This window comes from Poecile atricapillus, chromosome 29, assembly GCF_030490865.1.
Source record: "Poecile atricapillus isolate bPoeAtr1 chromosome 29, bPoeAtr1.hap1, whole genome shotgun sequence".
Classification (NCBI taxonomy): Eukaryota; Metazoa; Chordata; class Aves; order Passeriformes; family Paridae; genus Poecile; species Poecile atricapillus.
In genome coordinates, this window is record NC_081277.1 from 4,737,616 (window position 1) to 4,764,137 (window position 26,522).

At 49.3% G+C, this 26,522-nt stretch overlaps 3 protein-coding genes across 3 annotated transcripts; 2 read left to right on the top strand and 1 right to left on the bottom strand.

Annotated features, from left to right (window-relative positions):
* Positions 1–1,805: 1,805 nt before the first annotated feature.
* On the bottom strand, positions 1,806–5,239 carry GKN2 (gastrokine 2). Its single transcript, XM_058859417.1, has 6 exons — positions 5,080–5,239; positions 4,499–4,552; positions 4,261–4,392; positions 3,711–3,821; positions 2,783–2,936; positions 1,806–2,000 (listed from the first exon to the last, which is right to left on the bottom strand). The coding sequence occupies exons 1-6, from the start codon at positions 5,089–5,091 to the stop codon at positions 1,909–1,911; spliced, it is 555 nt and encodes a 184-aa protein (XP_058715400.1). The 5' UTR covers positions 5,092–5,239; the 3' UTR covers positions 1,806–1,908.
* Positions 5,240–17,257: 12,018 nt separating this feature from the next.
* On the top strand, positions 17,258–23,583 carry LOC131589532 (uncharacterized). The gene is made up of 19 exons (XM_058859106.1): positions 17,258–17,306; positions 17,508–17,845; positions 18,039–18,191; positions 18,413–18,523; positions 18,620–18,758; positions 18,960–19,297; positions 19,491–19,643; positions 19,865–19,975; positions 20,072–20,210; positions 20,412–20,725; positions 20,919–21,071; positions 21,293–21,403; positions 21,500–21,638; positions 21,840–22,153; positions 22,347–22,499; positions 22,721–22,831; positions 22,928–23,066; positions 23,268–23,450; positions 23,561–23,583. Exons 1-19 carry the CDS (start codon positions 17,258–17,260, stop codon positions 23,581–23,583), a joined length of 3,171 nt encoding a protein of 1,056 aa, XP_058715089.1.
* A 993-nt stretch (positions 23,584–24,576) lies between these two features.
* On the top strand, positions 24,577–26,312 carry LOC131589539 (gastrokine-1-like). Its single transcript, XM_058859112.1, has 3 exons — positions 24,577–24,681; positions 25,473–25,611; positions 26,113–26,312. The coding sequence occupies exons 1-3, from the start codon at positions 24,592–24,594 to the stop codon at positions 26,205–26,207; spliced, it is 324 nt and encodes a 107-aa protein (XP_058715095.1). The 5' UTR covers positions 24,577–24,591; the 3' UTR covers positions 26,208–26,312.
* Positions 26,313–26,522: the final 210 nt, after the last annotated feature.

The window sequence follows — 26,522 nt, forward strand, 5'->3', positions numbered from 1 at the left end:
AGGGAACTGGGAAGGGGCTGGAGAATTCCTGAGGGAGATGGGAAGGGGCTGGAGAATTCCTGAGGGAGATGGGAAGGGGCTGGAGAATTCCTGAGGGAATTGGGAAGGGGCTGGAGAATTCCTGAGGGAGCTGGGAAGGGGCTGGAGAATTCCTGAGGGAGCTGGGAAGGGGCTGGAGAATTCCTGAGGGAACTGGGAAGGGGCTGGAGAATTCCTGAGAGCTGGGAAGGGGCTGGAGAATTCCTGAGGGAGCTGGGAAGGGGCTGGAGAATTCCTGAGGGAGCTGGGAAGGGGCTGGAGAATTCCTGAGGGAGCTGGGAAGGGGCTGGAGAATTCCTGAGGGAGATGGGAAGGGGCTGGAGAATTCCTGAGGGAGCTGGGAAGGGGCTGGAGAATTCCTGAGGGAGATGGGAAGGGGCTGGAGAATTCCTGAGGGAATTGGGAAGGGGCTGGAGAATTCCTGAGGGAGCTGGGAAGGGGCTGGAGAATTCCTGAGGGAGATGGGAAGGGGCTCAGGCTGGAGCAAAGGAGGCTCAGGGGGAATTTCTGGCTCTGCACAATCCCTGTCAGGGGGGATTTGGGATCTCATCCCAGGGAACAGGGACAGGAGGAGAAGGAATGGCCTCAGGCTGGTCCAGGGGAGGCTCAGGGTGGAAATTTGGGAATATTTCCTCACTGGGAGGGCTGTAAACTCTGGCACAGTTGCCCAGGGCAGTGTTGGAGTTGCCATTATCCCTGGATGTGCTCCCAAAACGCCTGGAGGTGGCTCCTGGGGACGTGGTTTGATGGTGACCACGGTGCTGGTGCAGGGTTGATGCTTGAATTGATGACCTTAAAGGCCTTTTCCAACCTTAACAATTCCATGATTCTGAGATTTCCTTCATCTCAGGAGCACCCAGTGCAGAGCCTTTGCTGGATTTAGAGATGGGCATTTTCAGTTACCTCAGGCAACACCTGCATCTGATCTTCAGAGATTTCTTTCACCCATTGCTGATTTTTTCCTCTTTGCTCTTTCCTTGTAGTGCAGTTGTAATATCAAGCACCTGCAAGATAAGAAAAACAGATTAATTATAATCCAAGACAGGTCCATAAAGCATATTGTAAACTGTGGCCTAGCCAACAAAGAATGGAATGGCAGGAAATAGCCAGGGCAAATACAGTACCAATAAATAAAATATCAAACTTCTTTCTCCTGCCTAAGTCCTTTTCTCTGGTTTGTTCAGAGCTGGCTGTACATTCCTGTTTGCCCTGTGATTAGTTATTTTAAATGGAGAATAAATTTCTTTTCCTCTGCAGCCTGATTTTTGTGATTGCTTTGTGATTTTCTCTCCTGGTCTTTGTGGTTGCCTCAAGGGCTGTGAATTCAGAGCTGAAATTTGTCCATCCCTGTGCTCTTGTGGGAACAGAGGGAAAACTCTGGAAAAGTTTTTCTCTGGGAACCTGGGGGAACCAAAGCACGGCCATAACAAACACAGAGATTAATTAAAACACAAACATGATTTATAAAAGTGTGTTTCTCACAGGCCTGACTGATACCACGAGCTCTCAGGAGCTTTATCCAAGGTGCAAATCTTTTAGGGCTTGGAAAATGCCCAGAACCAAAATTTCTCTGCACTGGTTCAAAGTGCTGCAGGTTTGACTTTTTTTTTTTGCAGGCCTGGCACAGGGATGGGCCAGAGGGAAATTTGGATTTTCTGCAGGGCATCTCACCAGGCCCACAGCCATTTCATTCTGGTTTTGGGTAGAATAAACAGACAAAGCATTCTATTTATTTATTAAAGCATTATATTTATTTATGTTATGCATCAAAGCTTTGGATAGGCAGGTTGAGCCTGGTCCCTGAGTTCTGCTCCAGCTGCAGAACCATCACTGAAACATGCAAAAAGGCATCTCCTTGCACCAGGAATGTCAAGATCCAGTTGTAATGAGTTCTTCACAGATTTTAAGGCCCAAAATGCTTGGAATCCCGGCACTGGCACAGCCATCAACATTCATTAGTGCTAAAAAAAACCCAAGAAAATGAAGATGGTGTCAGTAGCAGTATTTATATCAATATATATCTCAGTATTTTCTTACCTGGTGAGATCCCTGTGTCTAGCTAGGAAAAAACCACACCAATCTCAACCCCAAATAATGTCCTTGTTCAGGGTTTCTGTCTGCCCTGTGCAAAACCCTTGTGGTGTTGGGGAAGGAATGTCTGCAGTGGGTTTGGGCTCAGTAGCAGTATTTATATCAGTATATATCTCAGTATTTTCTTACCTGGTGAGATCCCTGTGTCTAGCTAGGAAAAAACCACACAAATCTCAATCCTAAATTAAATCCCTGTGCAAGGTTTCTGTCTGCCCTGTGCAAAACCCTTGTGGTGTTGGGGAAGGAATGTCTGCAGAGGGTTTGGGCTCAGTAGCAGTATTTATATCAATATATATCTCAGTATTTTCTCACCTGATCAGATCCCTAGGAAAAAACCCACGCAAATCTCAATCCTAAATTAAATCCCTGTGCAAGGCTTCTGTCTGCCCTGTGCAAAACCCTTGTGGTGTTGGGGAAGGAATGTCTGCAGAGGGTTTGGGCTCAGTAGCAGTATTTATATCAATATATATCTCAGTATTTTCTCACCTGATGAAATCCATAGGAAAAAAAACCACACAAATCTCAACCCCAAATAATGTCCTTGTTCAGGGTTTCTGTCTGCCCTGTGCAAAACCCCTGTGGTGTTGGGGAAGGAATGTCTGCAGAGGGTTTGGGCTGGGAGGGGAGGAAGAGGAACAGGGCTGTGACTTACGTTGGGTGGCCACCAGCTGGTAGAGAGGGAGCCCCGTGCAGAGCTTCTCAATGTGCTTCCCATACAGGATCCAGTCCTTCAAACGCCCCAGCCTGGAGCTGCCACTCTGGAACTGGGCCCACACGTTGTTTGGGGAGTACACATCCTTCATGGTCTGGGGAGAAAAGGTCAAACACCATCAGAAATGGGGCTTCACTCTGCTTGAAGGTTCATTTCACCCTTTGAAGGTTCCCAAATCTAAAACCACCTTCCTTTGCCTCACAAAAAAACCCCCAACATTTGCTAAAGAAGCTTCATGCTTTAAAGAAAATAATAATTTCAATCTATTCAGTAACAAATACTGAATATCACTTTATAAAGTAACCTATACTTTAATATCACTAGATATTAAATATGCCAACACAGCAATTGTATATTGCTGCCATAATAAGTTACATTATTATTAACAAGTTCTGCTGGAAATGTGCTAATGGGCTGACACCAAATGGGCCAGTTCAGCTCCAGGCAACACTTCCAGTCTCCTTCTGAAACCTCAGCCTGAATGAGGAAGCCAAAATCTGCTCGAAGTAAATTGATCTCTACCTTCTGTTCTGATAAAAAATAATAAATCTCAAGCAATGTCAAGGTGAAAGTATCAGCAGGACAATGAGTAAAGGGAAAGTTTGCCTGAATTTATATTGTGATCACCTCAAATCACAATCACAGCAGTTCCAAGGTTGTACAGCTCGAGCCACCTCGACAAACCCCCATAAAACTTCATGGGGGCCACGACGGTTCCTTATGTTAAAAGAATGTTCTGCATGAAATTCCCTTCAAGCTGTGCCTTGTCAGAACAGCCCCATCACTGCTGGGACAGCACAAAGTCATCCCTGAGCTGCTCCAGGGCAGGGTGGAGGCTCCTCTCACCCCACTGCTCCCCACACCTCACCTGTCTCTCAAAAGCCAAACGTCCCATCTCCCGCAGCTCTGGGATCAATTCCTTCTTTATTTTCATGATAAAGCAGGCGTTTCGTGAGAATAACCTGGTTGCAATATAGCCCTGAGATGGAAAGAATCGAGGTTGAATCGTTAGAAATGGCTCACAATGACATTTGTTGGTGTTTTTTATTCTTTGGGGCAAGCTGGCGGAACAGCGAGCGGCTGCTGTGGAATGAATGCATTGCCTTGGTTTGGGGAACAAAGTCCTGGTGCTGTCCCTGAGGCTGGAAGGGACATTTCTGACAGGCTTGTGCTGCTCACCTCCAGCCCCACTGAGCTCAGGGACCTTCTCCTCACTTCCAGGAGCTGCCACCACAGGTTTCACCACAATCTTTTAAACTGCTCCATTGCAGGGGCGAGGAAAGGAGGAGGAAAGGTGCTGGGAGCCCTCAGAGAAACAGTGTTCTGGGACAGGATGTGGTGAGAAGACACTAAAACAATTCCTGATCTTAAAAACTTCCTCAGGGGTTAATTGGAGGCAGATTCCTGGATTTACTCACGTGTGTGTAGTCAAAAATGGTGTCTGAGGAGTACACGCCAGAGCGGACGTGGACATCGACGATGTGCTCCTCGCTGTGGATGGTCATGGTCCCAGTGACATAATTGCTGACAGGATCTCGCAGGACAAAGGTCTTTGGTAAGGAAAGAAGCATAAAATCATTGCTCATCACCTGGCTTCCACCTTGAGCAGGCACAAAAACCCCCAGAGCTTTGTGCGAGGGTCATCACTCTACTCACGTCCAGTGCAGAAGTCTGAGCCCAAAAGACTCCCAGGCAAATGAGGACTGCAGCCTGTGAAAGGAATCAGAATTCTCACTGCTCAGAAACACCAGTGCCATAAAAAAATCCCAGCCCATGAACTGAGGGAAGGAGCTGGAGCATCAGTTTGAAAAATTCCCCACTTAGTGAGTATTTTAACTGAGAACAACCCCAATTCCTCATTGTGAAGCTTTTGCTATCAGGCTCTCCTTTGCCTGAAAAAGCAGAATAATTTAACCATTACATTTCTGCAGTTTTCAGAAGCCCCTCCTTGATGCCATGTTACTTCTTGATTTGCCTCTACAGCTGCAATCATGAAATCATAACTAAACCCCCCTTCTGAAGTGTAACCACTTCTGCATTCTTTGCTCAAATGAGGCTTCCATGACTTTGCTGGGAAATGTAAATTCTCCTCTTTCCACCCAAAGAAACAGCACACAGCTCTTATTATTGTCCTGCTCTATTGTACCGCTTCCTTGAGCATCTTCTTCTCTACCCTTTGCTTTTTAAAGGTGAGGAACTTACAGGATTAAAAGTTCAGCAGAAATGGAGACACTCACCAATGTCTTCATTTTTCTTCCAGATGAGAACAAGAGGCTGCAGAAGGCAAGAACGCAAGGAAGTCCCAGAGACCTTCAACTTTTATATCTTGCAGGAGGTGTGGGAAACACTTGACAGAACTTTCCTTCATGACTCGAGCAAGGCCATATCTACGTGTCGTAAGCCTCCTATCTGAATTTTGGGTTGGCACAGATAACCTGACCCAGATATATTTAAAACACTCAGTAAGACTCAGTAAATCAATCACTCTGCGAATGGCTATTATTCACTGGTTTAAACTTTAGTCTTGCTGGTTCTGTTTTTTTCAATATTTAACAGGATATTATCCAGAATGAAATGACATTGGGAATAGCACTGCTGTTTATTCACACAAACTGCATTTTGTCTTCTAAAACACAAGTCCCTAAGAGCCTGATCCATGGTCTGCAGAGAAATGCTGGGAAGAAACTCGTGTGTCATGGTGGCCTCCAGGTCAGCCAACACAAAGACCAATTCTTCAGCCATTTTTTCATTGAAAGTTTTGGATGGGGTCCTGAGGCACCTGACTGAGTTTTATTTACTGGGAATCTGTGCTCTGCTTCTGGTTAGGCACCAGTGGCAGGGGGTTGGACCTGGGTGATCTTCCCTTCCATCCCACACCATGGTGGGGCTCTGTGATTCCATTCTCTGTGCAGGGACTCCTGATGTGAGGTGCTGCTCACTTTTGATCAGAAACTCTGTGAGCAGAGCTCTGGAGGGAGTGACAGAGCTGGGAGCAGCAGCTGTGCCCCACAGGACAGCCCAGGACACTTCTGACCTCCTCATCACAGCCCAGGACACTTCTGACCTCCTCATCACAGCCCAGGACACTTCTGACCTCCTCATCACAGCCCAGGACACTTCTGACCACCACAGGACAGCCCAGGACACTTCTGACCTCCTCAGGACAGCCCAGGACACTTCTGACCTCCTCATCACAGCCCAGGACACTTCTGACCTCCTCAGGACAGCCCAGGACACTTCTGACCTCCTCATCACAGCCCAGGACACTTCTGACCTCCTCATCACAGCCCAGGACACTTCTGACCTCCTCATCACAGCCCAGGACACTTCTGACCTCCTCAGGACAGCCCAGGACACTTCTGACCTCCTCATCACAGCCCAGGACACTTCTGACCTCCTCATCACAGCCCAGGACACTTCTGACCCCCTCAGGACAGCCCAGGACACTTCTGACCTCCTCATCACAGCCCAGGACACTTCTGACCTCCTCAGGACAGCCCAGGACACTTCTGGCCTCCCCAGCACAGCCAGGAGTGCCATGAAAACCCAGAGGTTCCCTGGAGCACAAACAGAAGGAACAGGACAGGGATTCCCCCTCTGAATCCACCCCTGATTTCTGCATTTTGTGAAAATGCCAATGACCACGATGTTGCCATGAAAATGAGGTGATTGAACCCTTGCTTGGACTCCTCCTCATCTGCTGTCCCACACCAGCCAGGGCTGGATGAATCACACTCTGCTTTCTATTAGAAGGTCATAATCAAGGCTGGCTCCCTCCTAAAAAAACAAAATCTCAAACTAACAGCAAACACATTTCTGTAATTTCTCTTATCAGAAGAAAGGAGAAGGAGATTGTACAGAATTATCTCTCAGCAAACAGGCCTCAATGGAACAAGAAAAAAAAAAAGAAATTGCACACATTTGCTTTATGCCACCTAAGTCCACACAAGAAAAGGTTATCTCAGGTGGAACAATGCCCTGCTGCTAAGCAATGTGTCAGAAAACACATAAACAGATATCAAATTCTGCTAAACCCAGTTAGATTAATTAGGTTGATGTTGTACTCCTCTTGAAAGCTGCCTCTGTCCCTTCTTCCAAAAGATTCTTTCGTTTTAAGATTACAGGTATGTCAGAAATACTCAGAGTAGATTTTGACAGTCCAGTAAGTATTTCACAGCAGGACTATAACAGGGTCCAGGCACTACCAGTTAAAAAAACACCTTAATTTAACTTTTCTCAGTGATTTAGCCTTCATGTTCTTCATTTTGTTTGAAGAACACCTGAGAAGCAGCAGCTCCTGCTCCGCTCAGCACTTGTGCTTGGGCACAGGAAAGGGCAGAGCAAAAGGAAAATGAACTGAGGGAGAACCACAAGAGCAGCCACGGTCTCAGCACCTGCACCTTGCACTGCCTCAGCTCTGCTGATCCCATCGGACAAAGACAAAAACCCAAAAGTTCATTTCCCAAAAGCATTTCCCTGATTAACGCCATCGCAACAGGACCCAGCCTGAGCTGGTCGTCTCAGGCAAAGCCTTTGAGATAATTCCAGTAGGCAAAAGCCACCCCAGGACAGCAAGCCTTGCTTTTTGGAGACTTTTTGCCCTCAGTTGGTGACAAATCTGCCCAAAATCTGCCAGGAACACACCTGGAACCAACAGGCAGCAGCTCCCACACCTGGAGGCAGCCTCTGATGGAAGAACTGAAGGGAGGAGCGGACCAAGCAGGGCTGAATCCCCTCTGATTTCACTTTGTGCAGAGTGAGGCTGAGTTTATGAAGCTGTGGCTCAGAATCCCTCAGGGAATTTTGCCAGCTCTGGTTTTTGGTCCCTTTCTCAGCCCTCAGGCCCCTGCTCTCCTGAGGAGGCTCTGAAGATCCAGGGCCACCTCTGACAGAAAGCAGATCCTGAGCGAGCTCAGAAAGGAGGGAAAAAAGAACTCAGCAATTCCTAGGATTTAGAACCACTCTCTTCACCTCCAGGGACTCATTTTATATTTTTAACACTGCAAGATCAGCACCTCCAGGGTTGGAATGGTGCTTTTGGTGAAAGGCCCAACTTCAGGCCCAGGCCTTTGCCACACCGGCACAAAGCGTCGCTGCAAATTCACTGGGGATCTGTGCTCTGCTGCTGATTAAAATTTCTTTTTCCATTTTAAATGCATTGAGCTTACCACGAGCAGCTTTCTCTCACTTCCCTGGATGCAGTGAATTCAATCAGGCAGGTATCAAAGCCTCATCTTATCAGAGCACTTCCCCAGGAAACTCGTCATGCTTCTGTGAACACAGGGCACCTGCCAACAAGGCAAACCCATTTTCAGATTTAACTTTGGGATCTTATGTATAAAAAGTAAGAGTACACATCAATTACCAGCAGAGCTGGCCTGGCCTACCATCCAAATGAAGTTGCCTGTAAGTATACCTATCACTTTCTCATCAAAATGGGCAGCTTTTAAATGCTTTTGAGCTTTTCCTGGCACTGAGGGAGCTCTGAGTGGTTTCTGTGAGTGGAAATGCCAAAGGGGTGGGGACTGCAGGGGAGAAATCTCCCTTTTGGCAGGGATGGAACTGCACATTCCTGCTCAAAGTGTGAGGGAGAGAAGTGCTCTGTCCCAGGGGTGACACTCGTGACACGTCCATGGGACAAATTCTCTCCTTCATCACTCAGATCAACAATCCCAGCAAGTCCCAGCAAGGGCTCAGCTCTTTGCTGAGAGTGGGACACATAAAGGACTCCAAATGCGAGATGGTGACACCAAGGTATTTACAGCAGCCTCAAACTGGTGCAGGAAAAATTCCCAAGGGTTTCTTTTAAATACTCTGAGTCAGCTTTGCGCCTTTTTCATTAAAATCCTCCTTTGAAGGAGATAAAATCTGGGACTGATTCAATACTCACAGGATTGTCTTCAAGAGTATAATTGTTCACAATAGTTATGCCAAAAGAATTTTTCATTGTAGCAGTAGGAAATCTCTCCAAAAGGTATCAGCAGGAGTTTGGACAGACCTGAGCAACAACAAGCCCTTGAGTTATTGAAACTCTGGCTTTATAAAGGGGTAACAAATGTTTGATGTCCCAATTTTTTCCCCAAGAAAATATTTCAGAGCACATTTTTCCAATAAGTTACTGAATTGGGGCTGGGAAAGTTTTAAATCCCACTGTGTTTCAATGACCTTGCCTGGGCAAGGTGCACTGCTGGGGCCAAGAGCCACATTTCCATTGTGAATTCATCAACAAATAATTCTCCTGCACAATTAAATCCTCTTCAGCTTCAGGACCCCACTGCAGAAAGTGCTGAGTCTCTACATACAGTAAATCAAAATCATTTTAAGACAGCAAGCAATTTGATGCAAGATAAGCAGCACAATGTTTGTTTTGAATTTCAAATGTTCATTTCAGATCGTGATTGCTTCACTTCTTGGAGTTTTCTTGGCTCCTGCTCTTGCCAACCATGTAAGTACAGAGCTACACACATCTACTCACCACTTCCACACTGGCTTTAGCTCTTACCTCTGAGAAATCTGTTTCTGGAAGTGAAGCTGCTTCTTCAAGTCTGATATTTAGGAGAAAATTGCATTTTAATTTTTCTATGATAACAAAATCATTTCCATGTTTGATGTGTCAAGGGGAAAAGGCAGTTACCATACATGGAATCAGCCAAGTCTGTCCTGAGATGAGCATAAACACCAAAAACAATGATGTGGAGAGAAACAAATATTAACGTGACTGGTCTGACTCCAGAATACAGTAGAATACTGTAAATAATCTGGTGCCAGCAAGATCCTGCTGGGGAAAGAACAGTAAGGAATTATTTTGATTACTTAGAAAGTAAAAGCTTCCCATCTTCATTCTGAGGCCAGGAATCATCTCCCCTTTAATCTCCAAGAGCAATAATTTCCCAAAACACGGCTACTAGAGCTAATGCTTTGTTGGGTGAAACACTGCTGGGAATCCAAGAAGCTAAATGCTTACCTCTTTTAATCTTTCCCAAAAATCAGAACATGGAGAACAACTTTAATGGGCAGCTCAGTGAAAACTTAAACCACTCTGAGATCAGGGTCAGCACCAACCCAAGGGAAGGCTCTGAGGACTGGAAAACCATCTGGGACTTCAAGACCGTAAGTAGCTGCCACCGTGGCACAAGAAAAACAGCAAGAGGCAAAAGATTTCTAAAAAACACCAAAGCTTCAATGAAATTTCATCATCATATTTTAGAGGACATGCTTGAAAATGTGTTCCTTCAGCCTTGGGGCTGTTTCTGGTGTGCTGCTTTAGCTTTCCAGCAGCAAATCCCTCCATGTGCCCTGGGCAGGAGAACACATCATACACGTGGCACTGCTGGAGAAGGCAATTTTCCTTTTACCAAAGTCTCTTGTCAGCCTCCATGACACATTTACCTAAACAATAGAATTGAAAGGACCAATATTTTTCTTTCCCTGGGATTATTTGCACTGTAGGAAGCCTTTCTTTTAGCCAGTGCCTCTCTCTAAAAACACACTTCTCTTTCTCTGGATATTTTTTCCAACAAAAGGGGGTTTTGTTTCATTTTAACAGGGCTATGTTGCTACCAAGGTGTTTTCCAAGAACACCTGCATCATTGCTACAACCAGCAAGAGGTTTTGGCTTGGCAAACACTTTCCTGCACCTCTGCAGGTAGGTTGGTGGTTGAAATGAGGCAAAAGCCAGTTGATTGTCAGTGAAAAGCATTTGTTCCTACACACAGAGGAGAAAAAGCTCCATGAACTGAAGAGAACCTTCTCAGCAGGGCTGAGTTGCTCTGGAAGTCCTTTGAGAAGTTCTATTGCCCAGGAATAACCCCAGTTTCTGTTCAGCCTGGCCTTGGGCACTTCCAGGGCTGAGGCAGCCACAGCTTCTCTGGGCAGCTTGTGCCAGGGCCTCCCCACCCTCATGGGTGAAGAATTTCCTGCCAGTATCCCATCTAACCTTGTCCTCCAGCAATGGGAAACCTTTTCTCCTTGTCCTTTCACTCCAGGCCCTTGTAAACAAACTTCTCCAATCTTTTCTATTTGGGACACTGGAAGGCCACGATGATGGCACCCAAAGCTTCTCCTCTCCAGGATGAACAATCCCAATTCCCTCAGCTTTTCCTCACAGCAGAGCTGCTCCATCCCTCTGACCATGCTGCTCCCAGTTCTCCTTCCTGTGCTGGGCCCCAGGGCTGGGGGCAGCTCTGCAGGTGGGGTCTCACCTGAGCAGAGGGGCAGGGTCCCCCCAGAGCTTTGGGGGTCAGCCCAGCACATGGGGGGTTCCTGGGGGTCCCAAGGGTGGGTTGTGCCCACTTTGTCACCCACCAGGATCCCCCCAGAGCTTTGGGGGTCAGCCCAGCACATGGGGGGTTCCTGGGGGTCCCATGGGTGTGTTGTGCCCACCCTGTCACCCACCAGGATCCCCCCAGAGCTGCTGGGGTCAGCCCAGCACATGGGGGGTTCCTGGGGGTCCCCTGTCACCCACCAGGATCCCTCAGCCCAGCACATGGGGGGTTCCTGGGGGTCCCATGGGTGGGTTGTGCCCACCCTGTCACCCACCAGGATCCCTCAGCCCAGCACATGGGGGGTTCCTGGGGGTCCCCACCCACCAGGATCCCTCAGCCCAGCACATGGGGGGTTCCTGGGGGTCCCAAGGGTGGGTCATGCCCACCCTGTCACCCACCAGGATCCCCCCAGAGCTTTGGGGGTCAGCCCAGCACATGGGGGGTTCCTGGGGGTCCCCACGCACCAGGATCCCTCAGCCCAGCACATGGGGGGTTCCTGGGGGTCCCCTGTCACCCACCAGGATCCCTCAGCCCAGCACATGGGGGGTTCCTGGGGGTCCCCTGTCACCCACCAGGATCCCTCAGCCCAGCACATGGGGGGTTCCTGGGGGTCCCAAGGGTGGGTTGTGCCCACCCTGTCACCCACCAGGATCCCCCCAGAGCTGCTGGGGTCAGCCCAGCACATGGGGGGTTCCTGGGGGTCCCATGGGTGTGTTGTGCCCACCCTGTCACCCCCCAGGCCCCAGCTCCTTCTGGGCAGGGCTGCTCTCCAGGTCCCCAGGGCTCAGCTCCAGGGCTGGATTTCCTAAACGCTGTTTTCTGGCTTTGTTCCTTTGATGTGAAGGGGTCTGGGCCTCAGCAGCTGCCACCCCGGGAGAATCGCTTCCTCATCTCCAGGGACAGGCTCCAAAGCTTGAGCCCGTTTGGGAAACGCATCCAAGCCCTGTGCAGAGGAATTCCCTCTTACCTCGCTTACCCAGCTCCAGGTGAGTCTGCTACTGACAGCCCAACAGGATTGGAGATCCCAAAAAAGATACAAAAAAGGATTCAAGCAAACAGGAGCGTGTCACTCACTGAAATCTTGTGCTTTTCTATTTTATCCATCCATGTGCACATGTGGAAGGAAACACAGCAGCTCTTTCACCTGATCCACCTTTCCCTCAGGAAGCTCCTGGGCTCCAGCTCTTGGCACAAAACTGGAATTTTTAGGCAGCCAGTTGAAAGCATTTAGGCTCCATTTTTGTTTTCTTGTTTTCTCAGCCCAAATCGAATTGGTTTTTCTTTTTCTTTCAGGATCAAACTTTTTAAGAGGATCAAACTTCTCATCAGGACCAAACTCCTCAGGGCGAGATGCTTCGTGATTGAAATTTAAGATTAATGAACTGCCTGCTTATTACTGATAAAGTTTACAGAAGAAAATTCATAAAACTGTGTACCCATTAGATTTTTCTCCTTGATAATCTTCTCTTGATTATGTTCTCAATCATTTATCTTTCTTCTACTCTGTGTGGAAGCTGTTGAGTCTCAGTAAAATTTATCATCAACCTACGCTGCTCTGTGCTGTGTTTTTACAAACCCTTTGGAAAAGCAGAAGCGATTCAAAAGACAAGCTGCAAAATTAATGTCCTTGCAAAATCCCAATTTTGGCATTTAAACCTCTTCCAGTACAACTTCCCAGGGAGAGTTCACATGCTGCCTTGAGAAATTAATAATATCATCAATAATAGAAGATTGTGCTATACCCACTACATTCCCCATAGTCAGGATACCATGAGATCAGTATAATTCATTTTTTGACTTCTAATTAATATAGTAAAACACATCAATGTGACACAACCTGAAATGTTTTGTTTTAAAAATAAATATTACCGTGCAATATGTCCAACTGCAAACAGACAGAAGCACTGACCAGGAACTGAATTGCAGGCAAGAAAATTACAGAATACAGAAGAGAACTGCACAAAGTTCTGCAAAACCGCTTGAACTTGGGGCACCCAGGAGGAAAAATCTGCCAAGAGCTGGGAATGAATAAAGCTGGAAAGGTGAAAATGTCTCAGGGCTGCCTTGCCAAGATGCCTCAGCCCTCACCCCAGTATTTTAGTGGGTGCTATGGTGACCCGATAACGTGCAGGGTATTTTGGAAGGTAGAAAGGCTTTCACATATTTTGTCTAATACAAAGCGTTTTGTGTTCTTCTTTAAGCCCTAGGATATTTCCTGGCTTAAGTTTGATGTGAATTTTCAAGAGTAAATAGTACATGTTAGAAAAGTACTAAAAACATATTTAATTTTTCACTGCAAATGGATTTCTATTTGATAACTATCAGACTTGAGCAGGTCAAAATGCTCAGAAGTACAATCCTCATGTTTATCAAGTAGCTACACCAGGAAATAATTTTCAGGAACAAGTGACAGGGGAACAAATGACAAAATAATTTTGTTGCAACACTCAGCACTTCCACAGTGAATTCTGAAAACATATAAAAGGTGGAGGGCTCACACTGCTCTTTCTACCTGCAGGAGCATCAGCTCTGCAGTCAGGATGAATCTCCCTGTAAGTATGCATGCTTTTCTTCCTTATAAACTCAAACTTTGATTCAAACCCATTCCTTTATCCCTCACAAGGGTTTCTGCCCCTCTGGAGCACTGAGGTTTTCTCTGGGGACATTTTGCTCCTGCAGAAGGAGCAGCTCAGCCCCTGTTCCCCAGAGGAGCTGAGCAGGGGAGGATTTCTCCTCCAGGGCTTGGCTGTCCATTATTCAGCAAACAGAAAGCCCAGCCCATCCCTGCCAAGGCTTTTGCACAGCTGGAGCTCTGCTGGATCCAGCCCTTCCCTGCAATGCCAGAGCAGAAAATATGGAAAAGTTTTCCATTTCCAAACAGGCTGAGATTCAGCTCTTGACAGAGCAAGAGGGAAATGGGTCTGGGGTAAAGCAAAGGTGATTCCCTTTGGGGCACTGGGGCAATCCCAATGAAAGCAAGAAAGGATCCAAGGAGAACCCTGAACCTTCAGATTAGGAAAAGGGAAGGAGGCTTCTCATGACCAGATTTGTCAGCCAGAGCTGCAGTTACACTTTTGGATCTGATTTTCATTTCAGATTTTAACTGCAGTCCTCCTTGGACTCGTCCTGAATCCAGCCCTTGCTCTATATGTGAGTACAGTGCCAATTTCCCCATGCATGACTGCTCTGCCTCTGCTCCCTGCTTCATGGCTCTCCATTCTCCTTGATTCTTTCTCCACCACTTTCAAGGAAAATAACCGAACTCTTCTCAAGCAGATGAAACTCTAAAGGCACCAGATGACAGGAGCAGGATGCAGCAATGATTCATGGAATCCTTGAAAGGAATTCTTACAGCATTCTTGCCCAATGCCAATGCCTTGGTTCAGGGTCTGTTTGAATATACTGAGGGCACAGCTGGCTTTAGTGGGGGGAGAGAACTTCTTCTATCGTAGCAAGAGTTTATTTAAAAGCACTGGAGACAACACTGACAAATGTTGCCATCTAAAAGTGCCCCATTTGGTTTTGCAGTCTCAGAAGACAAGTCAAAATGGGCAAATCATCTTTGGTGAAGACTCCCAGATCACTATCACCGGTATCTCACAAGGCGTGAGGATCAACAGTCAAACAAGGGTGGTAATAATTGAGCAAAAGACCAGAAATTTATCATGGAAAACCATCTGGAACTACAACAGGGTAAGTGGAAGGGAGGGGGAGAGTTAAAAAGGTGACCCAGGGATTGGGCTTGTTTCAATATTCTGATCATTAGAAATTAACAATGTGGGGTAGAAATTCTGGGAATTCGATAGAGTTTTCACCCTGACTTCAACCCAAACTCAACAGCTGGAAAAACTGAACTATGAATGCTAAATGCTTTTCTTTTCCAGGGCATCATTGCAACCAAAATCACACAGCAGAACGCCTGCTACATTTCTGTCATGAACAGAAATGAGATCCCCAGTTTTGATAATCTGGCCCGCCTGGCTGCAGAGAGGAGGGTAAGATTCCAAAAGAGAAGCAGGTTCTTGCAGTTAAGTCCATGTGGTGGTTTCTACATGTGCTTTATTTTCTGGAGAGGACCAGGCTGTCTCCAGAGGCAGGATTTCCATTCTCACAACACAAATGCAGATTGGAAATTTGTTGCAGGGGTTCTGAGGGGCAAGGGCAGAACCCAAATGTTTCAGAGGGAGCCCTGGCTACACAGAGGAGCTTCAGTTCTCCACTTCAGCCCTTTCCTGGCACTTCCACTCCCCCCAGGGCCCCTGTCCTTCACCCCCTGAGAACAAGCTCTGCCTTTGCAGCTGCCTTCAAGGCTTGCTAAACCCCAGAGGCCCCAGGAGATAAAAAGGTGTCCCTAAAGGCACTTGGGACTCCAAGTCCCACTTGTCCCACATGGTCCCAAGTCACCATTCCAGAGCGAGGAATAGCCCCAGCTCCCAGCAATGTCCCTGCTGAATGAATGCTGCTTTTTGATGTTTAGAACCAGATTGGTCTGGGCAGACCCAGCAGGAGGATCACCTTTGTCACCAACGGACTGGTCAACAACCTCAACTCCTACGGCCTGGACATCATGGCCATGTGCAGTGGAGTCACCACCTACAGGGCTCAGCAAGTTCCCGGTGAGTGCAAGCAGGACAATCCTGACTCTTCCTCAGCTGCCCTTTTTGCCCTTTTGTGGGGCTTGGCCAAGGCACAATTGCTGCTCTTGCCCCTGGGCTGGCACACAAACCAAGGCCTTCAGCACTTGCACAAAGGCTTCGGCACCTCCGCAGGTCAGGACTGCAACAGGGTGGGCGGGGATTTTCTCTTTTCTCTTCCAGTTTTCCAAGGAGCCCAGGTGAATCTGGGATCCTGCATCACCCTCAATGTGCTGAGAGTTGTGGAGCTCAAGTACTGCAATGGCAACGGCAACTGGAATGGCAACTGGACTGGCCAGTGGGATCACAACTGGAATCACAACTGGACTGGCGAGTGGGATCACAACTGGAATCACAACTGGACTGGCCAGTGGGATCACAACTGGACTGGCCAGTGGGATCACAACTGGAATCACAACTGGACTGGCCAGTGGGATCACAACTGGAATCAGAACTGGACTGGCCAGTGGGATCACAACTGGAATGGCCAGTGGGATCACAACTGGAATCACAACTGGACTGGCCAGTGGGATCACAACTGGAATGGCCAGTGGGATCACAACTGGAATCACAACTGGACTGGCCAGTGGGATCACAACTGGAATGGCCAGTGGGATCACAACTGGAATCACAACTGGACTGGCAATTTCCCGGTGAGAAAACCTTTGCCCTCACCTCTCTTCTACCAAGTGCAGGCGGCTCCCGAGCTCCTGCCCAAAGCCAAGCCTGGTGCCCTCCTTCCCTGCCTTCTGCACTGCTTCCATTGTGGCAGGGATGATGGGAACCTTTGGGGACAGCACTGTCTCCCTTCAAGGGCCAAACCATTCCTTTCCTTTGCCTTTTCAGACTCAGCAGATCCCCGGCGGCATCTTCAACAACACGCAAGTCATCATTGGTGGCCATAACCAAATTGTGACCATCAAGAGGCAATGGCGCGTGGCAATCATTGAGCACAAGAGCATCAGCGGCTCCTGGAAAACCATCTGGAACTACAACACGGTGAGTGGCAGGGAGGCTGCTCCTTCCCAAAGCCAACCAGGAGACTGGCTCCTGCCAGAGCCGGCCCAGGGACGGCCACTGATTCCTTCTTCTCCGTGCCTGGAGTCCACCATGCGGGCTCCAATCTCTCAGCGGGGCTTATGGTTTCCATGCTGACTTCAGGCCAGCAGTGACAGCTGGCCAAAGCTGAGTGCTGAGTGCTGAATCATTTCATTGCACAGGGCGTCATTGCAACCAGAGTGAGGCAGCAGAATGCCTGCTACATTTCCATCATGAACAGAAGCGAGATGCCCCGCTTTGATAATCTGGCGCGGCTGGCACAAGAGAGCAGGGTAAGATTGCAAAGGAGGAGCAGGTTGCTGAGCCCGGCCATCATCCGGCCATTTCTCCACGGGCCTGCTGAATGAATGCTGCTTCTTCATCTTTAGAACCTGATCGGTCTGGGCAGACCCAGCAGGAGGATCACCTTTGTCACCAACGGACTGGTCAACAACCTCAACTCCTACGGCCTGGACATCATGGCCATGTGCAGTGGAGTCATCACCTACAGGGCTCAGCAAGTTCCCGGTGAGTGCAAGCAGGACAATCCTGACTCTTCCTCAGCTGCCCTTTTTGCCCTTTTGTGGGGCTTGGCCAAGGCACAATTGCTGCTCTTGCCCCTGGGCTGGCACACAAACCAAGGCCTTCAGCACTTGCACAAAGGCTTCGGCACCTCCGCAGGTCAGGACTGCAACAGGGTGGGCAGGGATTTTCTCTTTTCTCTTCCAGTTTTCCAAGGAGCCCAGGTGAATCTGGGATCCTGCATCACCCTCGATGTGCTGAGAGTTGTGGAGCTCAAGTACTGCAATGGCAACGGCAACTGGAATGGCAACTGGACTGGCCAGTGGGATCACAACTGGAATCACAACTGGACTGGCCAGTGGGATCACAACTGGACTGGCCAGTGGGATCACAACTGGAATCAGAACTGGACTGGCCAGTGGGATCACAACTGGAATGGCCAGTGGGATCACAACTGGAATCAGAACTGGACTGGCCAGTGGGATCACAACTGGAATGGCCAGTGGGATCACAACTGGAATCACAACTGGACTGGCAATTTCCCGGTGAGAAAACCTTTGCCCTCACCTCTCTTCAACCAAGTGCAGGCGGCTCCCGAGCTGCTGCCCCAATCCAAGCCTGGTGCCCTTCTTCCCTGCCTTCTGCACTGCTTCCATTGTGGCAGGGATGATGGGAACCTTTGGGGACAGCACTGTCTCCCTTCAAGGGCCAAACCATTCCTTTCCTTTGCCTTTTCAGACTCAGCAGATCCCCGGCGGCATCTTCAACAACACGCAAGTCATCATTGGTGGCCATAACCAAATTGTGACCATCAAGAGGCAATGGCGCGTGGCAATCATTGAGCACAAGAGCATCAGCGGCTCCTGGAAAACCATCTGGAACTACAACACGGTGAGTGGCAGGGAGGCTGCTCCTTCCCAAAGCCAACCAGGAGACTGGCTCCTGCTAGAGCCGGCCCAGGGACGGCCACTGATTCCTTCTTCTCCGTGCCTGGAGTCCACCATGCGGGCTCCAATCTCTCAGCGGGGCTTATGGTTTCCATGCTGACTTCAGGCCAGCAGTGACAGCTGGACAAAGCTGAGTGCTGAGTGCTGAATCATTTCATTGCACAGGGCGTCATTGCAACCAGAGTGAGGCAGCAGAACGCCTGCTACATTTCCATCATGAACAGAAGCGAGATGCCCCGCTTTGATAATCTGGCGCGGCTGGCACAAGAGAGCAGGGTAAGATTGCAAAGGAGGAGCAGGTTGCTGAGCCTGGCCATCATCCGGCCATTTCTCCACGGGCCTGCTGAATGAATGCTGCTTCTTCATCTTTAGAACCTGATCGGTCTGGGCAGACCCAGCAGGAGGATCACCTTTGTCACCAACGGACTGGTCAACAACCTCAACTCCTACGGCCTGGACATCATGGCCATGTGCAGTGGAGTCACCACCTACAGGGCTCAGCAAGTTCCCGGTGAGTGCAAGCAGGACAATCCTGACTCTTCCTCAGCTGCCCTTTTTGCCCTTTTGTGGGGCTTGGCCAAGGCACAATTGCTGCTCTTGCCCCTGGGCTGGCACACAAACCAAGGCCTTCAGCACTTGCACAAAGGCTTCGGCACCTCCGCAGGTCAGGACTGCAACAGGGTGGGCGGGGATTTTCTCTTTTCTCTTCCAGTTTTCCAAGGAGCCCAGGTGAATCTGGGATCCTGCATCACCCTCGATGTGCTGAGAGTTGTGGAGCTCAAGTACTGCAATGGCAACGGCAACTGGAATGGCAACTGGACTGGCCAGTGGGATCACAACTGGAATCACAACTGGACTGGCCAGTGGGATCACAACTGGACTGGCCAGTGGGATCACAACTGGAATCAGAACTGGACTGGCCAGTGGGATCACAACTGGAATGGCCAGTGGGATCACAACTGGAATCAGAACTGGACTGGCCAGTGGGATCACAACTGGAATGGCCAGTGGGATCACAACTGGAATCACAACTGGACTGGCAATTTCCCGGTGAGAAAACCTTTGCCCTCACCTCTCTTCAACCAAGTGCAGGCGGCTCCCGAGCTGCTGCCCCAATCCAAGCCTGGTGCCCTTCTTCCCTGCCTTCTGCACTGCTTCCATTGTGGCAGGGATGATGGGAACCTTTGGGGACAGCACTGTCTCCCTTCAAGGGCCAAACCATTCCTTTCCTTTGCCTTTTCAGACTCAGCAGATCCCCGGCGGCATCTTCAACAACACGCAAGTCATCATTGGTGGCCATAACCAAATTGTGACCATCAAGAGGCAATGGCGCGTGGCAATCATTGAGCACAAGAGCATCAGCGGCTCCTGGAAAACCATCTGGAACTACAACACGGTGAGTGGCAGGGAGGCTGCTCCTTCCCAAAGCCAACCAGGAGACTGGCTCCTGCTAGAGCCGGCCCAGGGACGGCCACTGATTCCTTCTTCTCCGTGCCTGGAGTCCACCATGCGGGCTCCAATCTCTCAGCGGGGCTTATGGTTTCCATGCTGACTTCAGGCCAGCAGTGACAGCTGGACAAAGCTGAGTGCTGAGTGCTGAATCATTTCATTGCACAGGGCGTCATTGCAACCAGAGTGAGGCAGCAGAACGCCTGCTACATTTCCATCATGAACAGAAGCGAGATGCCCCGCTTTGATAATCTGGCGCGGCTGGCACAAGAGAGCAGGGTAAGATTGCAAAGGAGGAGCAGGTTGCTGAGCCCGGCCATCATCCGGCCATTTCTCCACGGGCCTGCTGAATGAATGCTGCTTCTTCATCTTTAGAACCTGATCGGTCTGGGCAGACCCAGCAGGAGGATCACCTTTGTCACCAACGGACTGGTCAACAACCTCAACTCCTACGGCCTGGACATCATGGCCATGTGCAGTGGAGTCACCACCTACAGGGCTCAGCAAGTTCCCGGTGAGTGCAAGCAGGACAATCCTGACTCTTCCTCAGCTGCCCTTTTTGCCCTTTTGTGGGGCTTGGCCAAGGCACAATTGCTGCTCTTGCCCCTGGGCTGGCACACAAACCAAGGCCTTCAGCACTTGCACAAAGGCTTCGGCACATCCGCAGGTCAGGACTGCAACAGGGTGGGCGGGGATTTTCTCTTTTCTCTTCCAGTTTTCCAAGGAGCCCAGGTGAATCTGGGATCCTGCATCACCCTCGATGTGCTGAGAGTTGTGGAGCTCAAGTACTGCAATGGCAACGGCAACTGGAATGGCAACTGGACTGGCCAGTGGGATCACAACTGGAATGGCAACTGGACTGGCCAGTGGGATCACAACTGGAATCACAACTGGACTGGCCAGTGGGATCACAACTGGACTGGCCAGTGGGATCACAACTGGAATCAGAACTGGACTGGCCAGTGGGATCACAACTGGACTGGCCAGTGGGATCACAACTGGAATCACAACTGGACTGGCAATTTCCCGGTGAGAAAACCTTTGCCCTCACCTCTCTTCAACCAAGTGCAGGCGGCTCCCGAGCTCCTGCCCAAAGCCAAGCCTGGTGCCCTCCTTCCCTGCCTTCTGCACTGCTTCCATTGTGGCAGGGATGATGGGAACCTTTGGGGACAGCACTGTCTCCCTTCAAGGGCCAAACCATTCCTTTCCTTTGCCTTTTCAGACTCAGCAGATCCCCGGCGGCATCTTCAACAACACGCAAGTCATCATTGGTGGCCATAACCAAATTGTGACCATCAAGAGGCAATGGCGCGTGGCAATCATTGAGCACAAGAGCATCAGCGGCTCCTGGAAAACCATCTGGAACTACAACACGGTGAGTGGCAGGGAGGCTGCTCCTTCCCAAAGCCAACCAGGAGACTGGCTCCTGCTAGAGCCGGCCCAGGGACGGCCACTGATTCCTTCTTCTCCGTGCCTGGAGTCCACCATGCGGGCTCCAATCTCTCAGCGGGGCTTATGGTTTCCATGCTGACTTCAGGCCAGCAGTGACAGCTGGCCAAAGCTGAGTGCTGAGTGCTGAATCATTTCATTGCACAGGGCGTCATTGCAACCAGAGTGAGGCAGCAGAACGCCTGCTACATTTCCATCATGAACAGAAGCGAGATGCCCCGCTTTGATAATCTGGCGCGGCTGGCACAAGAGAGCAGGGTAAGATTGCAAAGGAGGAGCAGGTTGCTGAGCCCGGCCATCATCCGGCCATTTCTCCACGGGCCTGCTGAATGAATGCTGCTTCTTCATCTTTAGAACCTGATCGGTCTGGGCAGACCCAGCAGGAGGATCACCTTTGTCACCAACGGACTGGTCAACAACCTCAACTCCTACGGCCTGGACATCATGGCCATGTGCAGTGGAGTCACCACCTACAGGGCTCAGCAAGTTCCCGGTGAGTGCAAGCAGGACAATCCTGACTCTTCCTCAGCTGCCCTTTTTGCCCTTTTGTGGGGCTTGGCCAAGGCACAATTGCTGCTCTTGCCCCTGGGCTGGCACACAAACCAAGGCCTTCAGCACTTGCACAAAGGCTTCGGCACCTCCGCAGGTCAGGACTGCAACAGGGTGGGCGGGGATTTTCTCTTTTCTCTTCCAGTTTTCCAAGGAGCCCAGGTGAATCTGGGATCCTGCATCACCCTCGATGTGCTGAGAGTTGTGGAGCTCAAGTACTGCAATGGCAACGGCAACTGGAATGGCAACTGGACTGGCCAGTGGGATCACAACTGGAATCACAACTGGACTGGCCAGTGGGATCACAACTGGAATCACAACTGGACTGGCCAGTGGGATCACAACTGGACTGGCCAGTGGGATCACAACTGGAATCACAACTGGACTGGCCAGTGGGATCACAACTGGAATGGCCAGTGGGATCACAACTGGAATCACAACTGGACTGGCAATTTCCCGGTGAGAAAACCTTTGCCCTCACCTCTCTTCAACCAAGTGCAGGCGGCTCCCGAGCTGCTGCCCCAATCCAAGCCTGGTGCCCTCCTTCCCTGCCTTCTGCACTGCTTCCATTGTGGCAGGGATGATGGGAACCTTTGGGGACAGCACTGTCTCCCTTCAAGGGCCAAACCATTCCTTTCCTTTGCCTTTTCAGACTCAGCAGATCCCCGGCGGCATCTTCAACAACACGCAAGTCATCATTGGTGGCCATAACCAAATTGTGACCATCAAGAGGCAATGGCGCGTGGCAATCATTGAGCACAAGAGCATCAGCGGCTCCTGGAAAACCATCTGGAACTACAACACGGTGAGTGGCAGGGAGGCTGCTCCTTCCCAAAGCCAACCAGGAGACTGGCTCCTGCTAGAGCCGGCCCAGGGACGGCCACTGATTCCTTCTTCTCCGTGCCTGGAGTCCACCATGCGGGCTCCAATCTCTCAGCGGGGCTTATGGTTTCCATGCTGACTTCAGGCCAGCAGTGACAGCTGGACAAAGCTGAGTGCTGAGTGCTGAATCATTTCATTGCACAGGGCGTCATTGCAACCAGAGTGAGGCAGCAGAACGCCTGCTACATTTCCATCATGAACAGAAGCGAGATGCCCCGCTTTGATAATCTGGCGCGGCTGGCACAAGAGAGCAGGGTAAGATTGCAAAGGAGGAGCAGGTTGCTGAGCCCGGCCATCATCCGGCCATTTCTCCACGGGCCTGCTGAATGAATGCTGCTTCTTCATCTTTAGAACCTGATCGGTCTGGGCAGACCCAGCAGGAGGATCACCTTTGTCACCAACGGACTGGTCAACAACCTCAACTCCTACGGCCTGGACATCATGGCCATGTGCAGTGGAGTCACCACCTACAGGGCTCAGCAAGTTCCCGGTGAGTGCAAGCAGGACAATCCTGACTCTTCCTCAGCTGCCCTTTTTGCCCTTTTGTGGGGCTTGGCCAAGGCACAATTGCTGCTCTTGCCCCTGGGCTGGCACACAAACCAAGGCCTTCAGCACTTGCACAAAGGCTTCGGCACCTCCGCAGGTCAGGACTGCAACAGGGTGGGCGGGGATTTTCTCTTTTCTCTTCCAGTTTTCCAAGGAGCCCAGGTGAATCTGGGATCCTGCATCACCCTCGATGTGCTGAGAGTTGTGGAGCTCAAGTACTGCAATGGCAACGGCAACTGGAATGGCAACTGGACTGGCCAGTGGGATCACAACTGGAATCACAACTGGACTGGCCAGTGGGATCACAACTGGAATCACAACTGGACTGGCCAGTGGGATCACAACTGGAATGGCCAGTGGGATCACAACTGGAATCAGAACTGGACTGGCCAGTGGGATCACAACTGGACTGGCCAGTGGGATCACAACTGGAATCAGAACTGGACTGGCCAGTGGGATAACAACTGGAACAACAATTGGAATGACAACATCAATGGCAATTGGAATGGACAGTGGAATATCACTGGCAACTGGAATGGAAACTGGAATGGCAATTGGCCGTGCAATTTCCCGGTGAGAAAACCTTTGCCCTTTCCTCTCTTCAGCCAAGTGCCGGCGGCTCCTGAGCTCCTGCCCAAAGCCAAGCCTGGTGCCCTCCTTCCCTGCCTTCTGCTCTTTGCAGAGTTTCCTGCTTTAGGCTGCAAATGCTCCCCCAGAGCAATGGGGAAGCAGAGCTTTCCATCCAAGAGCTTGAGCGTGGATTTCCTCTGGCCACTGCTCTTGCTCTCCTCAGCCTCTAAAGGCAGCTAAAGACAGGTGACAGCTGTCAGATGTGGCAAAGAACCAGTGATACCATGAGGACAGTTCTTATGGCTTCTGCCAGACACCACGGCCTATTTTCTGTTTTTTATTTAAAATATCTCCTCCTCATTTCAAAACAGACCTGCACTGCCATCTCTCTCTGAATCAGACTGCTTATTGTTTTCTTGCACAGATTTTTTGTAAATATATTATGTGGGACTTACCTCCTCGCTCAGTCTGATCATAAGATTTTCTTGTCTCAGCAGAACTGCAACAACCAACAAATCATCCCTGGTCAAGGTTCCCACATCTCCATCTCTGGTGTCTCACAAAGCATGAGCGTCAGTAGCCAAACAATGGAGGCAATCATTGAGCAGAAGAGCACCCGCATTTCCTGGAAAACCATCTGGAACTACAGAACTGTGAGTGCCAGGGGAGGGCCTTGTGCAATAAAAAGTGTTAAAGGAGATTGGCTCCTCCTTCAGCATCCCCAGTGATGGGGATTATTTCCTTTTTCTTAAATTTTGCAGCCCATGATATGGGGTAGAAACTGTCAGCTTTTTTTTATTGTTTCAATCCAAACTTTATTCCAATGTTAACAGTTGGAAACAACTGCACTGTGAGTGCTCAATAATTTCATTTTGCAGGGAATCATCGCAACGAAAGTGATGCCAGCGAGAACGTGCTACATTTCCACCATGAACAGGAGTGAGATGCCCACCTTTGCTGCTCTGGTCAGAGTGGCTGCAGAGAGGAGGGTAAGAATTTAATGCAGGAATCACTTGGAATGTTGCTCAGTGTTTGAAAATAAGCAGATGTGGAAGACTGTTATTTTCAAAGACTTTTAAACCATTAGGCACTTAGAAGTTATTTATATCATGCTATTAATTATGTAGTTTAACTTATTTTGATTTATATTTATTTCAAAGTGTTAAAAATAAGCTCTTTTAGGTGAAGCTTTCTAATTTTTAATTAATGTTGTAGATATCCTGGGTAATTTTTACATTTTTCACAATGAGTTTTTAATAGTCTCTTATGACCCTTTTTAACAATCTCTTATGACCCAAGAGTGTAGATGTTTGGTAAAGTATCCTTTATAATCTTCCATTTAGATTTTATAATCTAAATGGATTGATAAGATTTATAATCTTTCATTCCATAATCTTCAGGCTGTCTCCAGAGGCAGGATTTCCATTCTCACAACACAAATGCAGATTGGAAATTTGTTGCAGGGGTTCTGAGGGGCAAGGGCAGAACCCAAATGCTTTGGAGGGAGCCCTGGCTACACAGAGGAGCTTCAGTTCTCCACTTCAGCCCTTTCCTGGCACTTCCATCCCCCCAGGCCCCCTGTCCTTCACTCCCTGAGAACAAGCTCTGCCTTTGCAGCTGCCTTCAAGGCTGGCTGAACCCCACAGGAGATAAAAAATTGTCCCTAAAGGCACTTTGGAGTCCAAGTCCCAGCCCCAAATCACCATTCCAGAGCCAGGAATAGGCCCAGCAGGAAGCTGCTCATTCCACTGATTGTTGAATGCTGGATTTTCATCTTTAGAACCTGATGAACCTTGGCAGACCCAGCAGGAGGATCACCTTCGTCACCAATGGCTTGGTCAACAACCTCAGCTCCTACGGGGCACACGTCTTCTCCATGTGCAGGGGGCTCCCCACCTACAGGGCTCAGGAGGTTCAAGGTGAGTGCAAACAAAGGATTTCCTTCTCTGAGTGCCCTGGCATTTGTTTCCCTTGGGGAAATGCACAATTGCTGCTTCTCCACTTTGAGATGCACAGAGAACTTTGGGCTTCAGCAGCTGGAAAAAGGGTTTGACATCCCCACAGCTCAGGACTGAAACAAGCTGAGTCACAGCCCCAAAAATGACCTGATCTATCCCATCACCACCCCTTGCTGTGAATTTAATCTGGTTTAGGTTATTGTGCAGGATTTTACACATTGATATCCTCTGCAGTGCTTCCACAAAGAGAAAGGGTAGCTCTAGGTACCAATGTTCACTCATTTCTGTGCTACAGACCCAGTGTGGTTTCATCACTTCAGAGAGACTTTGTCTATTAAATGATTTCTTATCATGAATTATGGACAGCCTAGTTCACTCCAAACAGCAAAAATGAGCTCTCATTGATTAGCTAAGAACATTCTCCCTAAGAACTGATTGTGATTTTCTGTTTGTTTTTTAAAGGACCCCTCTACAGCCAACAATCGTGCACTGCCCTCGACATCCTGAGACTTGTGGAGCTGAGGTACTGCAGTGGCAATGGACACATCCTGAACTGAGATCCAGCCTTCAGAGGCCCAAAACCAACCCTGATGCTGCTCTTCCCTGACATCCCCTCTCCCAAGAGTTTTGTTCTTGGTGGTTCAGATGCTGAAACACATCATTTGTTGACTAGTGCTTCCAATTAAAAACCTTTTGCATAGATAACCTCTGGCTGGTTTCTCATTACTCTAGACTTCGATCATCTTTGAAACTTCCATGGGAATATTTGGATTGTCTCCCCTCTGCCCCATTTGAGCCCTTCAAAAGCTCTTTCCAGGACACAGAACTGGGCAAGCCCAGGCTGTGTGTGGTACACGAGGCTCTCACAGCCA